The sequence below is a fragment of the Dictyostelium purpureum genome (genome assembly GCF_000190715.1).
Source record: "Dictyostelium purpureum unplaced genomic scaffold DICPUscaffold_3, whole genome shotgun sequence".
NCBI classification, from domain to species: Eukaryota; Evosea; class Eumycetozoa; order Dictyosteliales; family Dictyosteliaceae; genus Dictyostelium; species Dictyostelium purpureum.
This window is the reverse complement of record NW_003519340.1, coordinates 1-20,079: the sequence shown is the minus strand read 5'-3', so window position 1 is coordinate 20,079 and position 20,079 is coordinate 1. Positions and strand designations below refer to the sequence as shown.

The following is a 20,079-nucleotide window of genomic DNA, read 5'->3' as shown; positions in this document are numbered from 1 at the left end:
GTGGGATTTTTAAAATAGTAATTAATTTAAAATTTAGTTTCCAATATTTTTTTTTTCTTTTATTTTTTTTTTTATTTCAACAAATTTTTTTTTAGTTCAATAGTAATTGAAATATGAATAATAGGGCCCTTTATAATCGTTTACCATATTATAATTCTTATCAAAGAATTGATTATAGTAGTCATTCAAGTTTTAATAGAAATAATAATCATAATAGGTTTTTAGAAAAATACTATAGGGATGATTTGGATGATGTTTCTAATAAAAATAGATTTTCATATCATTGTGATCAACGTAGTAATAATCATAATCATAATAATAGAAATAATAATAATAGTAATAGTCATAATAATAGAAATAATAACAATAATGATAATAATAATAGTAATAAACATAAACATAATAATAGTAATAGTCATAATAATAGAAATACTCATAATGATGATGATAATAATAATAGTAATACTCATAGTAATAGAAATAATCATAATAATGATAATAATAATAGTAATAATCATAATAAAGATAATGACAACAGTTAATACATTACCAAAGTATAAAAGAAATAGATAGTTTATCAGATAGACCTTTTAAAGTTTTAAAACCAATTTCCAACAAAGAGATCGACCCATCAATTAGATAATCCTCAATAGTATGGTTGAACCAAACAAGATGAAAATAATCATCACAACACCACCAAAATCTACTCTATCCTATTACCATCATAAATGATAATCGGTTGAAAAATAATATATAACGAATAAAACTTTATTTTTTTATTTATAAATTTATTTTTTTATTTATTTATTTTTGTTTTGTTTTGTTTTTACAAATATTTTTTTCTTTACAGTCTAATTTGTTTAAAGTTAATTATTAACATCTTCTTCACCTTCTACATCACCTTCTACATCACCTTCTACATCACCTTCTATATCACCTTCTACATCACCTTCTACATTACCTTCTACATCACCTTCTACATCACCTTCTTCACCACTTTCTTCATCACCTTCTTCGTCATCTTCATCACTTTCATCATCACCTTCACTAAAATTACTCATATCTTCATAGTCATCATCATTGTATTCTTCTTCATGTACTTCAAAATCATCATCTGAAATCTCTGGAAAATCATATTCGTCTATTTCGAATGTAATTTCTAAAGTTGTTGGTAAATCCAATTCCTGGATTATTTGATTCATTTCATCATTTTTAAAAACAAGTTTTTTTAAAGTAGATGGTAAAACATTAGCTGAAATCTCTTGAACAAATCTACTGCCAAATTCTAATATTTCCAAACCTTCATTAAATAACCCTTCTGAAATACTTTGGTTAAAACTTGCACCAAAACTAATGGCCTTTGTTGATGATGGAAATGTACCATTTTCTATTGGCTTGTTAAAATTTTCACCTAACATTATAGTCTCAATACCCTGATTAAAAATACCTGGAGATATAGGTTTATTGAATCTTAAACCAAAATCTATAAAAAGTAAAGATGATGGGAGTGTTCCTGGTTCTATTAATTTATTAAAGGAATCACCAAGGGAAATTGAAGTTACCGAGGGTGGAAATGTTAGCGGAGGAATGGGTTGATTAAACATTGTTGAAAACTCGATAGATTCGAGTAATGGTGGAAGTGAACCATTTACCAATGGTTTGTTGTAGCTGCCCAAAAACAAATACCTGAGGTTTGCTGGCAAACTTCCTTTTTTTAAGGGGTGATTAAAATTGAAAATTGAAAGCCTTGTTACTGAATCTGGTAAACGAAATTTTTTATTTATTGAATACAAATATAATGTTTCAATGAATGGTGGCATTGATCTTTTGGGTACCGTAATTTTATTCTTGTGGAACAAAGAGAAGCTTTTAAGAGATCGTGGCAATAATCTTGGGTCTACTGATTCGTTGCAAATCAATTTCAGAGTTGTTAAGGTTTTAGGGAATGTATCTTTTTCAATTTTTTCTAAATTAACCTTTATTTTTAAAAGTGATTCTGGTAATGCTCCTTTTTCAATTGAGTGTGTAATTATTTCTCCATCAAAAACTATGCTTTTAATACTTGGTACTAAGTCACCAATTCTAATTTTTCTATTAAATTGTGACCCAAATACGATCTTTTCTACCCCTTGGGGAATAGCTTTTCCATGTGGCTCTAATGGGTCATTTGATAGATACTTTAACTCTGTTATATATTCTCTATATTGATAGTTAATTAATTCTGTAATGTTTGATACTGAAACTGATACATTTTTATTATAAATTTGTATATGCTTAAATATTTGGTTTTTTAAAAATACATTACGAAAAACTGAAAAAAACAAAAAATCAACATCTTTATTTTGATTAATATCATTATTATTATTTTTATTTGTTTTAAGTTTTTTATTTTTTTTGTTTAATTCATTTTTTCTTAATTTTCTTTTCTCCATGGTATTGAATAAATTATTATTTTATTTTGATTATTACTTTAAAAAATTTTTTATTTAATATGGTTGTTTTTTAAAAAAATTAAAAAAAAAAAATAAGGGTGAAAAATTAATTTATTAAATAATAATAAAAAAAATTAAAAAAAAAAAAAATTAAAAAAAATAATTATTTTTGGATACAAAAAAAAAAAATCAAATTATTATAAAAAAAAAAAATTCAATTTTAAAAAAAAAAAAATAAAACCCATATAAAAATTTATTTTGGTGAAATGCAATCTTTTTTTTTAATATGTTGAATAATATATTTATATTTATATAATTTTAAAAATTTAATAATTTATACAATCAAATAGAAATTGAATAAATTATTAAATAAAATAATCCCCAAATTCATCTTTTTCTATTTCTTCTTCTTCTTCTTCTTCTCCATTATCGTCAAAGTTAACTGTACAACCTTCTGGAATTGATCCTTCTAATAACAATTCTTTCATATTTTCGTTTCTTAAAAGCAAATATGTAAGTGATTGTGGTAATATATCTTTTGATAATTCTTGTTGAAATTCATATCCAAATTCTAAATGAGTGCATGTTGGTGGTATTACACCTTGGGTTATCTCTTGGTCAAACCATCCACCAAACTTTAATGTTTTAAGTCCACTACATAGGATACCTGGTGTAATTGGACAGTTGAAATTCCAACCTAAATTCAAATAGGTTACACTTGATGGTATTGATCCTTCAACGAGTATTTGATTAAATGTGGCATCCATTCTAAGTGTTTTCAAAGATGAGGGTAAATCTTTTGGTTTTAATATTTGATTAAATATGCCAAAATGTAAATATTCAATACCAAATGGAATTAAATTTTCTTCTAATGGCTGATCGAAATATTCCAATGAGAGATATTTGATAGAGGATGGCAAGTCACCTTGAAGTAGTGGTTGATTAAAGTCACATAGCCTTAAATATGTGATGCTGTTTGGTAATATATCTTTAAGGGGTTGATTTAAACCATCAAAACGTAGAGTTTCCAATGTTTCTGGTAAAGCTCCTTTGACCAATTGATGAGAATAGACCCCATTATCTTGTGAAATAATTTTTAATGTTTTTAAAGATTGCAATGAACCAATGGGTATGGCTTGAAAAAAGGAATAAAGTTCTAAATAATCTAAAGACTTTGGTAAAACTCTATCATTAAACGATCTTGAATGATCTTGACCATTCATTTTTAAAATAGTACACGATTTTGGTATTGCTCCTTTTTCTAATGATTTATCATAATCATAATTCCAAAAACTAAAATTTTATTAAAAAATGTTAATAATAAATAAAGCAATAGATAATTAATAATTTTTAAACTACATACCATATTTTAGTGACTGTATTGGGTATATCACCCGGTTTGATTATTTGATTAAATTTATCACCAAATTTGATTTCTGTGATGACACTATCGGGAATTACACCTTCAGGTTCTAAAGGTTCATTTGGAGATATTGATAATCGAGATATGTATTCTCTATAGGGATATTCTTCGAGCTGTTTCATTGAATATGCTTTAAATGTTTGATTTTTAAGGTATAACATAACAAATGAAAATATTTTATTTTTTAAAAAGATATTTCTCCATATTCTAAAAAACAATTGGCTGTTATCACTATCCATTTTTTATTTTATTTTTTTATTATATATCTTTTTTATTTATATAACTATATCTATATTTTACATAATTATTATTTTGGTAAAAATAAAAAATTAAAAATTAATCTGAAAAAATAAAAAAAAATAAAAAAAATAAAAATTTTTATTTTTTTTTTAATATTTTGTTATTTTTATCATAAAAAGAAACAATGCACCAAAACAAAAACGAAACATTTTTTTGAATAAACATCATGATGATATTTAAACCAAAAAAACATTCAGAGAATTTTATAGAAATAAAAAAAAAAAAAACGAAAACACACGAAATTTTTATAAAGGAATTAAGATATCGTTTTTATTTTAGCTTTAAAATATGTTGTAAGTCTTGATTAAAACAATCTATTAGTTTTGTATTGTTGATGGAAGTTTTAATAGATTTTAGATTTAGATGTTGATAATTGATGATTTCAGGTGCACCATTCTTAATGATTATCTTTTTTAAATTGTCATTAAAGTTTTGAAGATCAACCAGACCATTATAGCTTGCACCAAGATTTAATGTTTTGATTTTGTTATCCACTGGTATATCTTTTTTCATATTGATATAGAGTGAATTTAAATCTAAATATTCTAAATTAATTTTATTGTTTAAAAACTCTTTGTATGAACCTTGAAAATCTTCGGGTATTTTAAGTGAAACTAAATTATGAGGATTATTGGAAAATTGTTTGATAAAAGTGTCATTTTTACAGTCTACAATGGTTCGGTTTCCAACTTTGATTGATTTGTTAAAATGGTAGTTACGAATTAATAGATATTTGACATGATGAGGAAGTGTAATATCTTGATTGAAGTTATAGCCTAGTTTTAGAGTTTTTAAAGATGGTGGTATCACATTAGCATCGATGGGTTCGTTGAAGTTAAAACCTAGGTTGATGTGGGTTAAGCTTGATGGAAATAAATGCTCATTTAATTTTAATTTATATTTAAAAAAGTCTTTGATATAATCTAATAAAATATTATTACCAATAGGACCAACTCTATGAATTTGTAAACCATTAACTACTTTTTCGTGATCTGGCTTTATTGTATTGATAAATGAAGCACTATTAGATTTTAATACATTGGGGCCACCGTATTTAAATTTAAGTAAATTATTTGGTAAGTTTTTGGTGAATTGGTTTTGATGAAAACTTTCAATGTTGGCACACAGTTTTTCCAATGATTGAGGAAATTTGATTTCATGGTCTATGCTACTGGATTTAATATAAAGTTCTATTAGATTTTGTGGTAGTTCGATTTTTGCAATGTTTGATGATATCTTCAGTGTTGATAGGTTCTGCAAAAAAGATAGATCTACAGAAATTCTATTTTGATTATCTAATGTTTTAAAGGTCAAAACTTCTAATCCCATGGGTACATGGCTTGGGTCTAACAGTAATAAAGACATATCATCTTCAATTATTACTTCTAATTGCTTTAGTGATTCAGGTAATGATTCTTTTTCAATTCTTTTTTTAAGAAATATAAATAGCTTTTCTAATTTCTTTGGTAATGTGTTTTTATCGATGATATAGCTGTAACCTTTTTCGAATGATAACTCAGTCAAGGTGCTTGGGAAACTATTCGAATCTAATTGTGGAATTTTATCACTTGCAATTGACAAACCAAGTGAAATTAAATTACTTGCATTTCTAAAATTTGAAATATTTATATAATAACCATCAATATTTGTAATAATTAAATGGGTTATATAGGTGGGCACTGGTGATATGAAATGTTGACTATATAATATGATTGTTTTTAAATTTGGAAATTTAATTTGCAAGTTTTGGTAATTGAATTCGTTGTCTTTGATATCATCAATAATGCTGACTTTGTAAAGGTAATCTCCATATGAGCATTCTATTATTTCTTGTGGTGATAAAAAAACTCTATTTGATGAATAAATTTTAAAAAGCTTACAAAATTCCAAAATTTTATTTTTTAAAACAATATTATTCCATATTAAACTACCATTGTTATTATTATTATTATTATTATTATTATTATTATTATTATTATTATTATTATTATTATTATTATCTTTTATTAAATTCATCTTTTATTATTAATAAAAAAATATAAAATTTTTTTTAAATAAAAATCAAAATAAAAATGAAAATAAAAAAAATAAAGTTTAATAAAAAAAAAAAGTAAAAAGAAAAGTAAAATATTTATTAATTTGATTATTAAAAAAATATTTATAATGGGGCAGATATTACGTCATGAAAAAATAATTTAGATTTTTTTTTTTTTTTTTTTGGATAATATCTATTTTTTAAAATACATTATAATTGTATTTGGAAATAAATTTTCATTTATAAATTGTTTTGATTCGATATTTCCAAAAGTTATTTTTTGAATTGATTTTGGAATGTTATCTATTGATTGAAGGAAACAGTTACCAAATGTGATACTTTTGATACTTTGAGGAATATCTGTTTCATTTATAATTTGATTAAAGTTCCAACCAAACTTTATTGTTTTTAAAAATGGTGTCTGTGAAAAGCAGTTGTTTAAAGGCTGGTTAAAAAAGTGACCAAAACATATGGATGTGAGGCTAGTGGGCATAAGACTTGATGTAATTGGCTTGATAAAAAAAGATCCAAAGGTTAAAGAGGTAACACTATTAGGTATATCATTTTTTTTTATTGTATGTGTGAAATGATCAGGCAGAACTAATGATTCGCAATGGTTTGGAATAGAGCCCTCCAGAGGATGGTCGTAGCTTTTTCCCATTGAAAATGATTTTATGGATGATGGTAATACACCTTCTGATATCCTTTGGTTAAATAGATCACCAAAGTTTAGATTTATTACTGATGATGGAATATCGCCTGCTTTAATTTCTTTATCGAATCTACTACCTAATGTTAGAGATGTTACTGATGGAGGAATACCAGATAGCTCTTTAGTATATTCGTGACCAAAAGATAGAGTGAGAACGCTGGATGGAATTATATTTTGTACTAATACTTGGTTAATACCTCCAAGGTGTAGATCTGTTACTGATGCTGGTATATCCTTTTCTTTTAAAATTTTTTTAAACCTGTGACCCAATATAAGTGTTTTAATTGATGGGGAGATTTGATTTTCTTCTAAGGGTTGATTGAAATTACCACATATAAGAGTATGAACACTGGATGGAATTACACCAACAATTAAAGGTTTGTTATAATCTGTGGATAGTTCTAAAACTTTAACAGAGCTTGGAATCGATTCGTCTTTGATTAGATCTTGATTAAATTTTAATCCAAGAGATAATACCTCAACAGATGAAGGAATAGAACCCTTAACTAAAGTTTGATTAAAGTTACCAAAAACAAGAGTTTTAACTGATGATGGTATATCATTATCGCGTAGTGGTAAGTTATAATCTTTTAGTTCTAAATGTGTGCATGACATTGGTATTTGGTTTGGTGAAAGCTGCTTATTGAACCTATCTAATTTTAAAGTTGTAATTGTATTTGGTAAATTGGGTAATTGGCAGTCAAAGTCTCTTAATTCTAAAAAGGTAATAAAAGGTGGTAATTGAAATGGTTGAAATGGCTGATTAAAAAATACTAGTTTTAAAACTCTAATCGAATCACTAAAAAGTCCTTTAACCAAAGGTCTATTATAATGGTGTAATGATAATTCTATTAAAGATTCTGGTAATTCATTTTCCCTGATCTCTTGATTAAATTTTCGACCAAATACTAAATTTGTAACACTTTCTGGGATTAAATATTTTGGTTCTATCCGTTCGTTTGAATTAAGATACAAATTGGTTATGTATTCTCTCAAAGGATGTTCTAATAACTCTTTATTTGAATTTATTAGAACCATTTCTGAATTATCTCTATAAAGTTTTAAATGTTTACCTTTTTTAAAAAAAAATTATAAATTAGTGTGTGTTATATTTTTTTTATTGTTTATTATGGATATGTTACTTATTTCATTTCTAAGATAAATATTTTTAAAAACATTATAAAATAATTTTTCGAATTTATCACAATTATCTTCCATTTTTGTGTGAATAAAGTTATATTTATAATTAAATATTTAAATATTCATTGTATTTATATTATTTTGAAATTAAAAAAAAATAAAAAATTAAGAAAAAAAATTTAAAAAAAATTCAAAAAAAAATTTGGAATTTTTTTTTTTATAAAAAATATCCCTTTATTTATTTTTAATTTCAAATTTATAATTATAAATATTATATATTTACACACTCTCATATAATATTTATGGGTTCTATGTTTTTTTTTTTCTAAGTTTTATTTCAAGGAAAAACTATTACAAGAGTAAATTAATAAAAATTATTAGAGTAATGGTGGAAAAAACGCAGGGAGTAAAAAATAAAATTTTGTAATAAAGTGCACTATGCACAAATAAGGCGTGAGGTGACCAACTTAGCAAAAGGGAAATTTCTTAATTTATACTATTAATTTGAACTCCTACTTTATATGTTCAAACTTTATGGGAGTCATATACTACAATTTATGTAATAAAGTGCACTATGCACAAATAAGGCGTGAGGTGACCAACTTAGCAAAAGGGAAATTTCTTAATTTATACTATTAATTTGAACTCCTACTTTATATGTTCAAACCTTATGGGGGTCATATACTACATTTAACATCGAATTGCCGTGATAGTATAGTGGTAGTACATAGCATTGTGGCTGCTTTGACCCTGGTTCGATTCCAGGTCGCGGCATCTTTTTTCTTTATATAGATTTTATCTTTCAGGTGATATTATTTCTGTCAGGAAAAAAAAATGGTAGAACCTGCAGACTACAGTACCGCTCTGGGTACTCAGGTTTTCAAAATCACACAAATTGGTTTTACATTACCCTCAACTTGTATTAGTTAACCACACTGTATACACATACCAAAAAACATCTTTAAGAAACCATCACTTTACAAAAAAAAAAAAAAATTACTATTTTTTTTTATAATTTTGAACTCTTGGAGATTTAAAAAATAATATTATTTTTAGTACAATTATATATTACAATAATAATGAAAAATCAAAATAAATATAGAAAAAAGTAAAAATTAATGAAATTTCATTTACCCCATTTTTTTTTTTACAATTTTTTTTAAAATATTTTTTTTTTATTAAATTTAAAATAATATAAATATTTTTTATTTATAATATTTTTTTATTATAATTCTATATATTAATAATAGTTATAAATAAATATTTTTAATAATATATATATAATTTGTAAAATGTTTAAAAAGAGTATTGGACCATTTCAAAGTAAGTATATTTTATAATACACAATATAAAATTATTAGATTTATAACCCAATTTATAAATATATAAATTAATATTAAATTTTCATATACAGTATCAAATGAATATCCTTTTAATAAAAAAAATGAATGTTTCGAAAATAAAGAAATAATTGAACATTCAATTAAAAGAATAAAATGGAGTAATGAACATTTACTATTAATAAAAAAATTAATAGATGATTGCAGAGGAGAACAGGTTATTTATAATCAAATTTTAGAAACATTTCCAAATTTAAATCAAGAGTTATCTTATGATGCTTTTAAAAAGGAAATCAAATTGTTAAAAAGAGAAATTGGTATTGATCAAGTCAAAGAATTCATAGAAAGTAATAATCAAAATAATTTAAAAAAAATATTAGAAAAGGAGAAAAAAGAATTGGAAAAGAGCATATCATCAGAATTTATAGATACAATTAATAATTTTGAAATAGAAAATGAAATAATAACTAGTAAAAGTAAAGATATAGATGATATAAAGAAAAATAATAATAATAAAAAAAGAAAATTAGAATCAAAAATAAATATAAAAAAAAATGAAGATTTAGAAAAAATAATTAAAAATTCAGAAACTACAGTATCCACAACAACAACATCCACAACAACATCAACACATAATAATGAAGCAATCAAAATAACTAAAAATTATAATAATAAAAATAAAAAAATCCAATCTGAATTTATACAAGTAAAGAAATTTCAAAATGAATTATTAACAAAAATGTTAAACTTTAATGAAAATCTTTTAAAACAGTTCCATTACATAAATAATAACAGCAATGATGATACAAGTGACACATACAACAATAATAGTAAACAAATAGAAAATGAAGAGTGCGAATCAATTCAAAATTATGAAACAAATACAAATTTACCAATAAAATATTTAATAATAGATAAAAATCAAAAAAAAGGGAAAAATGATATAATCGATGAAAAAATCAGAGTTGCAATACCTAAAGTCAAGTTTGGGAATGAACCAATATTAAATATAATTTCATGGTCATTGTTACATAATCAAAAACTATTATTAAAGATAAATGTTTTAAATTTTGATCATTTGGAAATTGATGATATTTTATCAAATAATAATAGTGATAGTAATATTACAGATAATAATAAACCAATAGCAATAAGATTAGAATCATTTAAAATTAATTTACCACTAAAATACTTGTACGGAAATAATATTATTAAAAATGAAAATAATTCATTCACTTATTTTGAAATACCGATTATAAACATAAATAATTAAAAAGAGAAATATATTTTTGTTTTCAATTCAATTCCTTAAAGACATATTCAAATATAAAATAAACAAATCACAAAAAAATTATTATAATATAAATAATAAATATAATTTTAAAGAAAAAATATTAAAAAAAATAATTTTATTTATTTATTTTTAATGTGATTGGTTTTTTTTTATTTTACTAAAAGATAAATTTTTTTTCATTTTTTCTTAATAAATTAAAAAAAAAACCTTTTTTATAATTTTTCAAATAAAAAATGATTACATATTAATTTTAAAAAATGCAGATTTAAATCACAAAAATTAAAAAAAAAAAAATTAAAAAAAAAATTTTATATTTTTTATGAAAAAAAAAAGGTTTTTTTGATCACCTAATTTTTAAAAAATATATTTTGGAAAGCTGTATCAACACAAATGATTTCAAATGTAAATTGGCCAACTACTATACAGTTCCCATATTAAAAAAATACAGGTTTTTTATAAATAATATCCATTATTATATATAAATGATAGGTTTAAAATGTAATTATAGGAAAAAAAACCACAATGATATTACTTATAATTTTTTCTTTTTTTTTATTTTTATTTTAATTTTTTTTATTTTTGTTTTAAAAAAAATAATTTAAAAGGATATATAAAATATATTTTAAAATCATTACAAACAATTTCAACAATTATATAAAAATTTATTAGTTTTAATTCTTTATAGAATATTCACAAATGTCACAATCACTTAACAGTTTAGTATCTTTATTAGCTAATGCCCAGTGCCACCTTAGAACCAGTACCAATTTGGACGGTAACTACACTCAATCCAATTCAGTTTTAAATTTTCAGAATAGCAAAGATGCTAGATTCGATGGCTCAGAAGCCTGGTGTGCCTCAGTTATTGATACCAATCAATATATTGTAGCTGGTAAATATTTATAATGCAATTTTAATTATTTCATTATATCTTGTTTCTAACTATATATATATCTTTTTCTAAATATAGGTTGTGAAATCCCAAGAACATTTGTTGCCGTTTCAATTCAAGGTCGTGGTGATGCTGGTAAGTTTTATAATATTAATAATTTATTAAAATGTAAATAATAACATTATAAAATCATTTTTTCTCAGACCAATGGGTTACCTCATACAAAATTAGATACAGCTTGGATAATATAACTTGGAGCGAATATAGAAATGGAGCTGCTATTCAAGGTAGTAGTGACCGTAATTCGATTAATACTCATTTCTTTGATAACCCAATCAGAGCTCGTTCAGTTGCCATTCACCCAGTTACCTGGAACAACCACATTTCATTAAGATTTGAACTCTACACCCAACCATCCCTTTACACCTTCACCCAAATTGGCCATGTTGACACTGGTGCAAATGGGGTCTTAAACTCTGGTACTGGTGGTCGTGAAATAGTTGTCCCAGTTACTTTCCCAGTTGCTTTCAGCAAAATCCCAGAAATTGCCATTTCTATAGACTTAATAGATTCAACTGCTGATGAAACTAACCAAACCCGTATTCTAGTTGAAACAAGAAACATCACCACTAAATCATTCGAATGTGTTTTCAAGACTTGGCATAACTCAAAGATTTATGGTCTCAGAGGTGACTGGACTGCTACCATCAACGAATAATCTAATTGAATGCTTTTTTTTTATTTTTTTTTTTTTATTTGTTTTTTTTTTAAAACCCGCCTCGTAAAAAGCTATATTTTAGATTTAAAAAACAAAAAAAAAAAAAAAAAATTAAAATTTTTTTTTTTTTTTTTTCTTTTTTTTTTTATAATAAAATTTTGCACTCAAATATTTTTTTATTGATAAAATCAAATCATAATTATCTCATTATAAATAAAAATTATAAAAGGTAGAATCCAAATTAAATAAAAGTAATATCCTAAAATAAATATATTCATATTATTTATAGTATTCAAAAATTAATTTTTTTTTTTATTTCAGATGCAAACTAATATATATGATGAAAATCAAGAAAATCTTTCCAAATACATCAAAAATAATTTAAGTGACCCATTTTATCTTAAAATTAAAATAAAGCTCAATGAAATTTTAAATAATAATAATAATAATAATATTATTAGTCAAAATATTGAATATATAATAACACTTATTAAACCACCACAACAATTAATAATGATCAATCCTGACATCCGAAATGATTTTTTAAATTCACCCAATATAAACCATGAAATATTTAATCCAATAAAAAAAAATTTAGAAATAATTGAAAAAACAATAAATGATATTAAAAATAATAATGATAATGGGTATAACGATTCAATAATTAAGGAAATTGAACAATACCATAAATCACATGAATCATTTATAGAAGATATAATAAAAATTGCCAATGAAACAAAAAAATTAACTGGAAAACCTGCATCACATAGAATTTTTAAATCTCTACCTTTATTTATCAGTGAGGATTTGGAATATTATCAAGTTAAATCAATAGACCGAGCCTATAAAATTTCATCATATGACCAAAAAGAGTATGAATTTAAAAAGGAAAATAAATCAGGAATAAGCTATGTAAGTTTATTGGACCAAGTTTGTTACAAAATTGATAATGGATCTCATCTATTAAAACCGGCAAAAGAATATGCAATATACCAATTCAATAAATCATTATTCCCAACATTACTTCTCGTCTCTCCAACACAGTTATTTGTACTAGATAATTTAAGAACTTTTATACCAGATCATATTAAGAAACATTTAGGAAAAATAAAAACAACTCAAAACCAACGTTCGATTTCGATACTTTTAGAAAAAGATCCAAATATTTATAACGATATAGAAAATAGTTTGCAAAACGAAACAGTTTTTATTCAAGCATCATTAGAAATTAAAGGAGAAACACTTGAGAATTATTTAAAACGACCATATACAAACTATAATCAAATTAATTTGAAAAGTTACAGTTCACATATTATATCAAGTCTATTATCAATTCAAACAGACTACAAACCAGATAATCTTATATTAGAAGAAAATACAAATAATATTATTGGTATTGATAATGACGAGTCATTGGAATCAAATGAAATCGAAATATTACCAAAAAACAACAAAGATGCCTACACCAGGGTCGGAAATATATTATTTACACTCAAAGAATTAATGATACAGCAAATCGATGAAGAAATCAAAAATCAATTTATTCAACACACACCATCACTCTTTATTTTAAAATGGTTAAAGCTAATTGAAAACAAACAATCAAACTATGATTCTATTATTTCAAAATTGCTAGATCCTTATGAAACTCACAGCCATAATCCACAAGTAAACATTTATAGAAATGAATTAAATTTACCTTTAATGTTTATTAAAGGCTGGATAACTTTAATGTTTCAAAGATTTAAAACAATTAGACAACATTTAATATCAAATCCAAACTCAACACACCAGGAACTATTTAGTTTAATACATCCACTTTTAAGTATTTACTACACACTATTATCAAATATATACTCAAATCCATTAGATATTATTGGTTCAATAAAAAACGAAAAAAATAAAAACTCAAAAATGCCCTTTAGTAAATTATTAGAATTAAATAAACACTCATCACCTATATCTCATGAAAATATCCAAGAATCAATTCAAAAAAAAGCAACTATAAATCAAAACAGAATATCAATTACAGATGCAATTAAAGAACTAGTATCTGAAGCCGATTATAATGACTTAATAGAATGTAAATCTTCATATGGTGTAAATGAATGTGGTCCATTTTGTAACACTGGTTGTAAAACAAAAAATATTATTGTCGAATGGTTAGAAATCATTTATTCAACATATAATAGTAAAGATGATAAAGTTCCATTCCACAACTCTTGGTATCAAAATAAAGATCATTTATTTAAAAGATTATTAAAATATGGAACATCTATCAATTGTATCGAACTAGTTGTGAAATCATTGGACATCAAAATTAATAACGAAAACTATCTTGCAACTATAGTTGAAAGCGAAATACTAAAGAATCCAAACAGCTGGTACTTGGTCGAATTTTTAATCAATTATTTTAGTTTAGATATTGAAAGAATCGAAAATGGATATACATTATTAGATCTATCATCATCAAATTACAATTTCAATGTATTCATAAATTTAATTAAAATAGGTGCTGGAAAAAACTCAAATGGAATAGCTATTGGTGTATTTTATCAAAAAAAATTCACACATCAACAAAAATTAGAGTTAAAACCTTTCTTAACAAATTTATTTTTAATTAATCCAAAAATCACATGGAATATTTCATTGAACCAACTATTCCCTTTAGAAAATACAATTACAACCAATAATAACAAATCAATAAAATATTTAGAAACAGATGGAACATTAAGAAGAGTAATATCAGAAGAGTATTGGAAGAAACTATTTGATCAAGATGGTACACCAAAGAAAACAAATGAAAATGGTAAAAGAGCAGTCACACTAATTGAAGATGAATATGGTAATGGTATCTATTTAAAATTCAAACCACAGTTCCCAGGAATTGAATATGCAGTACAAATACTATCAGAACAAATATTTGGTGAGAATTTAACAACAAATAGTGAATTAGGATTAATCAATTCAATTCCAGTATTATTATCACAAAAAATATCAGGTGAAGTTTTAGTGGATATATTAAATCAAAGCTCAGATGTAATTAACGAAATTGAATCTTCAAATATCTCAAAGCAAATAATATTATCAATAATTATTAATAATTCAGATGGTAATTTGGGAAACTATATAGTTGTACCAAAATATAACAACTTAAACAATAGAATTATATACAAAATGTTTTCAATTGATAACGATCAATCATTTATGCCACCAAAAGCTATTGGTTTTATAAATTATCTCAAACCTATACAAGCTGATACTGTATTATTTTTATTTGATCAAATGAATCATATTGTGCATCAAAATATTATCAACTGTTTCAAAGATTTAGATATTTACAATATTTTAGAAAAATGGTTAGAAAATTTAATAACTTATCATAACAAAATGTTAAAACTATTTTCATCAAAAAAAAAAGAATTAAAACAAAAAAAAGAAACTATTATTGGAGTATCATTTAACAATGGAATGATTGTACATTTATATTCAAAGCTTAAACGTTTACAACAACTTTTAAAAGATAATACAAAAGAAACAATAACTCACATTGATTTATTAAGCAATTTAGAACCATTTATTGCCAAAAGATACAAACCTTATTTAAATTTAAAAATATCAATAAAAGAAAGATATAACAAATATTTCAACTATATAAATCCAACAATCCAACAATTAACATGTACAACACACTCATCAGCACAAATATTACAATCAAAAGGTATTCCAAATTCAAATGATATTTTTTCTAAGCTATGGGAAGAAGAATATAGTCCAGTTAAAACCTTAGGTGAATTACGCAACCAAAAAAAAAAGGTAAACCATATATCAGATCTCATTTTTAAACTTGATCAAAAAGAATCATATATTATATCAAATTATGACATCGAATGTTTATTAGAAGCAGATTTCAGTACAATTACAGAGCAACAATTTATTACACTTTCCGAATATTTAAAATTAAAAGAGATATCTGTTCTTAGTTTTAGAAATAGTAAATTACAATTTAACCCATCTAAACAATTTAATTTATACTCAATTGTCGTACTTGATTTATCTGGATGTACCAATTTACTTAATTTAGGAAACCAAGGTTACTTTTCAACATTAGAATTTAACCTATTAAACAAACTAAAACTTGACAGGTGCCCACAACTTTCATCTGTGAATATTTCAGCTCCAAATTTAGTTTTTTTAAGTGCTACTGAATGTAAAAAGCTTGACAATTTTAATTTCAAAACACCATCAATTAAATATTTAAATGCAAAAGGTTCTAAATTACAAAACTCTGATATTTTTGACTTAAGTATCGATAAATCAATTAATTTAGAGTACCTTAACATATCAGAAACTGAATTTTCAATAATTAAAATCAAATCAACCAAATTAAAATGTTTAGATATCTCTTTAATGAAGAAATTAACAACTGCATATTTAGAAGTACAATCAATAGAATCTATTAACTTCCAAGAATGTGATTCTTTAAAACTAATATCAACAATGCAAAATAACTTCGATATCAACTTTAATTTAGATATACTTTTAAATAATCAAGAAACTATTGAGAACATTAAAGAAAGAAAGATTTCACTCAATTTAACTGCTTCAAAACTGGTAGATAATATAAAAGAGTTAGAAGGTCGTTCTTGTATGTTTATAAGTGAATTAGATGAATACTTTTTAATACCAATAGACTCATATTCCGACTATCATTATTTTTTTGGTAAAGATTTGATGACAAAACTCATATTAAAAAAAGGAGATCTGCTTCAATTTAGTAATTATAACAATTTTCTGATAACTAAAAAAGAAGATCACTTTCAAATTGGTGGCCTCCGAAATATGGATCTGCGACTTATTTCATACAACAAACCCTTTTCAATAAGTTTATTTTATACAAATAAATTTATTGATAGATATGAAAATTATAAAGTTCTAAGTTTCGGCCAAGGATTTAATGGTATTTTAAAACTTACCACAAAAATTATAATCTTAATTATTGGTAATATAGGAAAACCAATGAAAGAAGGATCAATACCAAATTATTTACCTTTTTTAAGATTAAATAATTACAATCATTCATTAAAACCATCGATTATTCCTCAAAGCACCAACATTGTTCAAATGTATACCAAAATCCATGATTCAAATTCACCAAAAGATCAAACAACAATTAACTACAACAACTTTAGAAATACTTTATACATTAAACATCTTCTTATTTTCAAATCAAAATATTGGTATTATTTTAGAGGAGCACCAAAACTAATAGGAAAACATGGAAAAATAGAAACAAATATCCCAGAATTAATAAAATCAACTAAAGCTTTTAAAGAAAGTTTAAACATCCAATCAATAAAAGATGATGTAGAAATTTTAGAATATTGGGATAAAATTAATACAACATATGAAACTATTCCAAGCGATATAGAATATTTATATTTAGGTGAAATTGAAGGATCATTACCAACCATTCCAAATACAGTGACATCAATAGAGCTTTGTAATGAATTTAATCTTAAACTATCACCTGGAGTCATTCCTGATTCGGTAACCTCTATCTATATTGGCGATATTAAAGAACCACTAGTTCGTAAATCAATACCAAATAATATTACCCATTTTAGTGTATTCCGAGGATACAAACATTCATTAAAGAACATTATACCAGATTCAGTATCATATCTATATCTCGAAGAATTCAAACATCTATCTCAAATAGTATATTCATTACCATCAAACTTAACAACCATAAATTGCAGCTGTGAATTGTCAAATAACCCTAAATATAAAGACATTTTACAGAGATATATAATTATCTCACAGAATGAAGATATCTAAAAAAATAAATTATGTAATTAATTTTTTACTTGTAAAAATAATAAAAAAATTTTATAATTGAAACATTGAACAAAAATAGATAATTCATTACTATTAAATTTTAAAAACTATGGAGTATATAGCCAATCATTTTCAAATGACTCTAATTTTTTAAAACAGTTTGTATCTTTATTTAAATATATTAAGATATCACAAAATGAAGAATAAGTTAACTTTTATGAATATTACTTTTTTTGTTTTTTTTGTAAATTATATACAATAACAATAAAGAGTTAATAAAATTAAAAAAAAAAAAAACCAATGCCAATACCAATCAATAATAATAAAAATAATATGGATGAACTAGTTTTTAAAAAATCTGAATATTAATCAACAGTTCATTAACACAACATTCGAGAAAAAACTGAAGTTTAATACCATTTAACCACCACTAACTTTTTTAAATGGTAATAATCATTTTCTTTTTTATTTTAATAATAAAAATATAAATAAAAAAAAAAATTTTATTTTTATTTTATTTTATAATTCAATGTTTAAAACAATAACTTGAATTTTAAGCAATCTGATTATTTTTATTTTGTTATTTCTGATAAATCATATTTGTAGTAATTATTTATTTGTTTGTAAAAATATTATTAACCATCGTTAATGATTTGTTTAGATTAACTGTAATAGCTGAATTTTGTTCATTATACAACTGGACCTGCTCCTTCTGATCGCACATGAGTTTTTGAACGAAATGATTGAAGTATCTTCCAAGATCACAGGCCAATCTCACTACTTGTGGATTTTCTTTTGCTCTGAAACCCCGACTTCCCGTTTCCTGAATCCTTATTATTGCCATTATTATTGATACTGTAACCATTATTCTTTCGAATTCTTTGTCTTTTCTTGAAATTGTTGGATTTTGAACCATAGGTTCCATCTTGAATTTCTTTGTTTATTTTTGAATTTTCGACCAATTATCGAAGTTTTTTTTCAAATTCTTCACTAATTAAACCACCAAATGAATTCTTTTTTAATGATTTATTTTTGCTAAACTATTCTGGAAGAGAAATTCCTTGAGGATATTAATATCCTTTTCTGAGATGATTTAATCTTCAGGAATAATAAAATTATTTTCATCTAATGTGGGAAAACACTCTTTCCAAACATATTTAATTACCTCTTTCTTTTCTTCTTCGTTATCTCTTAATTGAGGTTCTTGAAAACTTCTCTTGTTTGTTTAGTTGAGACCAATGATTATTTTTTTTGTTGTTTTTGATCGTATTGGTCTTTTTATTTTTGATTCCATTTTTTATTTCATAACAAATTAATAATAAAAATCAATTTGATATGTTATTTTTAAAAAAAAAAAAAAAAAAAAAAAAAAAAAATTAAAAAAAAAGTAAAATAAAATTAAAAAAAAAAAATTTTCTTTAAATTAATTCATTATGAATTCCTCCAAAATTCAAAAAAAAAAAAACTTCACTATATCATAATATTTTGATAATATTTCAAAATAAAAAGTTCCTTAATGTTTAGAATTATATCTTAAAGAATTGCTTTTCATTATCAATTGGTATACTAATTTGTTTTTCCGAGCCATCTACGACCACTGTGGTTGCACTCATATGATTTTAATGGTACATGAATTCTATTTTATTGCTATTATCAAGTCTATTATTAAAATAACTTTTAAAATATCTTTTGCCAAAGGTGAAACAATGTCTTAAAATTCTTGGAGTATCTGCAGTTTTTTTTCAATAATTTTTTTTATAATTATTCATTGTAACCTATTTAATTATTTCTAATCACTAAACTACAACTGTACATACCATTGATTCATATTATCTATATGAAAATTCCTTATTAATTATTAACAGTTTTATTAAATTATTAAGAAAAATAAAATATTTTTAAATTATCAAAAACAATAGGATCTATTTTGTGATATAAATTAATATGCAAAA

General features: G+C 23.8%; 6 protein-coding genes across 6 annotated transcripts; 4 read left to right on the top strand and 2 right to left on the bottom strand.

Annotated features, from left to right (window-relative positions):
* Window positions 1–113: 113 nt before the first annotated feature.
* DICPUDRAFT_146694 (uncharacterized protein) lies at window positions 114–542 on the top strand (the record flags this gene model as incomplete). Its single annotated transcript, XM_003283061.1, has 1 exon — window positions 114–542. The coding sequence occupies one exon, from the start codon at window positions 114–116 to the stop codon at window positions 540–542; it is 429 nt and encodes a 142-aa protein (XP_003283109.1).
* A 206-nt stretch (window positions 543–748) lies between these two features.
* DICPUDRAFT_52042 (uncharacterized protein) lies at window positions 749–7,940 on the bottom strand (the record flags this gene model as incomplete). The annotated part of the gene is made up of 3 exons (XM_003283017.1): window positions 749–1,483; window positions 6,659–6,979; window positions 7,100–7,940. 3 exons carry the CDS (start codon window positions 7,938–7,940, stop codon window positions 867–869), a joined length of 1,779 nt encoding a protein of 592 aa, XP_003283065.1. The 3' UTR covers window positions 749–866.
* A 1,394-nt stretch (window positions 7,941–9,334) lies between these two features.
* DICPUDRAFT_74050 (uncharacterized protein) lies at window positions 9,335–10,655 on the top strand (the record flags this gene model as incomplete). Its single annotated transcript, XM_003283060.1, has 2 exons — window positions 9,335–9,365; window positions 9,457–10,655. 2 exons carry the CDS (start codon window positions 9,335–9,337, stop codon window positions 10,653–10,655), a joined length of 1,230 nt encoding a protein of 409 aa, XP_003283108.1.
* Window positions 10,656–11,372: 717 nt separating this feature from the next.
* Window positions 11,373–12,286, top strand: DICPUDRAFT_146689 (uncharacterized protein; the record flags this gene model as incomplete). The annotated part of the gene is made up of 3 exons (XM_003283059.1): window positions 11,373–11,568; window positions 11,647–11,703; window positions 11,772–12,286. The coding sequence occupies 3 exons, from the start codon at window positions 11,373–11,375 to the stop codon at window positions 12,284–12,286; spliced, it is 768 nt and encodes a 255-aa protein (XP_003283107.1).
* Window positions 12,287–12,607: 321 nt separating this feature from the next.
* On the top strand, window positions 12,608–18,334 carry DICPUDRAFT_146688 (uncharacterized protein; the record flags this gene model as incomplete). Its single annotated transcript, XM_003283058.1, has 3 exons — window positions 12,608–14,111; window positions 14,223–18,007; window positions 18,314–18,334. 3 exons carry the CDS (start codon window positions 12,608–12,610, stop codon window positions 18,332–18,334), a joined length of 5,310 nt encoding a protein of 1,769 aa, XP_003283106.1.
* Window positions 18,335–18,718: 384 nt separating this feature from the next.
* Window positions 18,719–19,473, bottom strand: DICPUDRAFT_96259 (uncharacterized protein). Its single transcript, XM_003283016.1, has one exon. It carries the CDS (start codon window positions 19,050–19,052, stop codon window positions 18,741–18,743), a length of 312 nt encoding a protein of 103 aa, XP_003283064.1. The 5' UTR covers window positions 19,053–19,473; the 3' UTR covers window positions 18,719–18,740.
* Between the last annotated feature and the right edge of the window lie 606 nt (window positions 19,474–20,079).

What these genes read in the sequence shown, in the direction of transcription:
- DICPUDRAFT_96259 (XM_003283016.1), bottom strand. Translation starts at nt 19,052, where the DNA reads ATGGAACCTATGGTTCAAAATCCAACAATTTCAAGAAAAGACAAAGAA.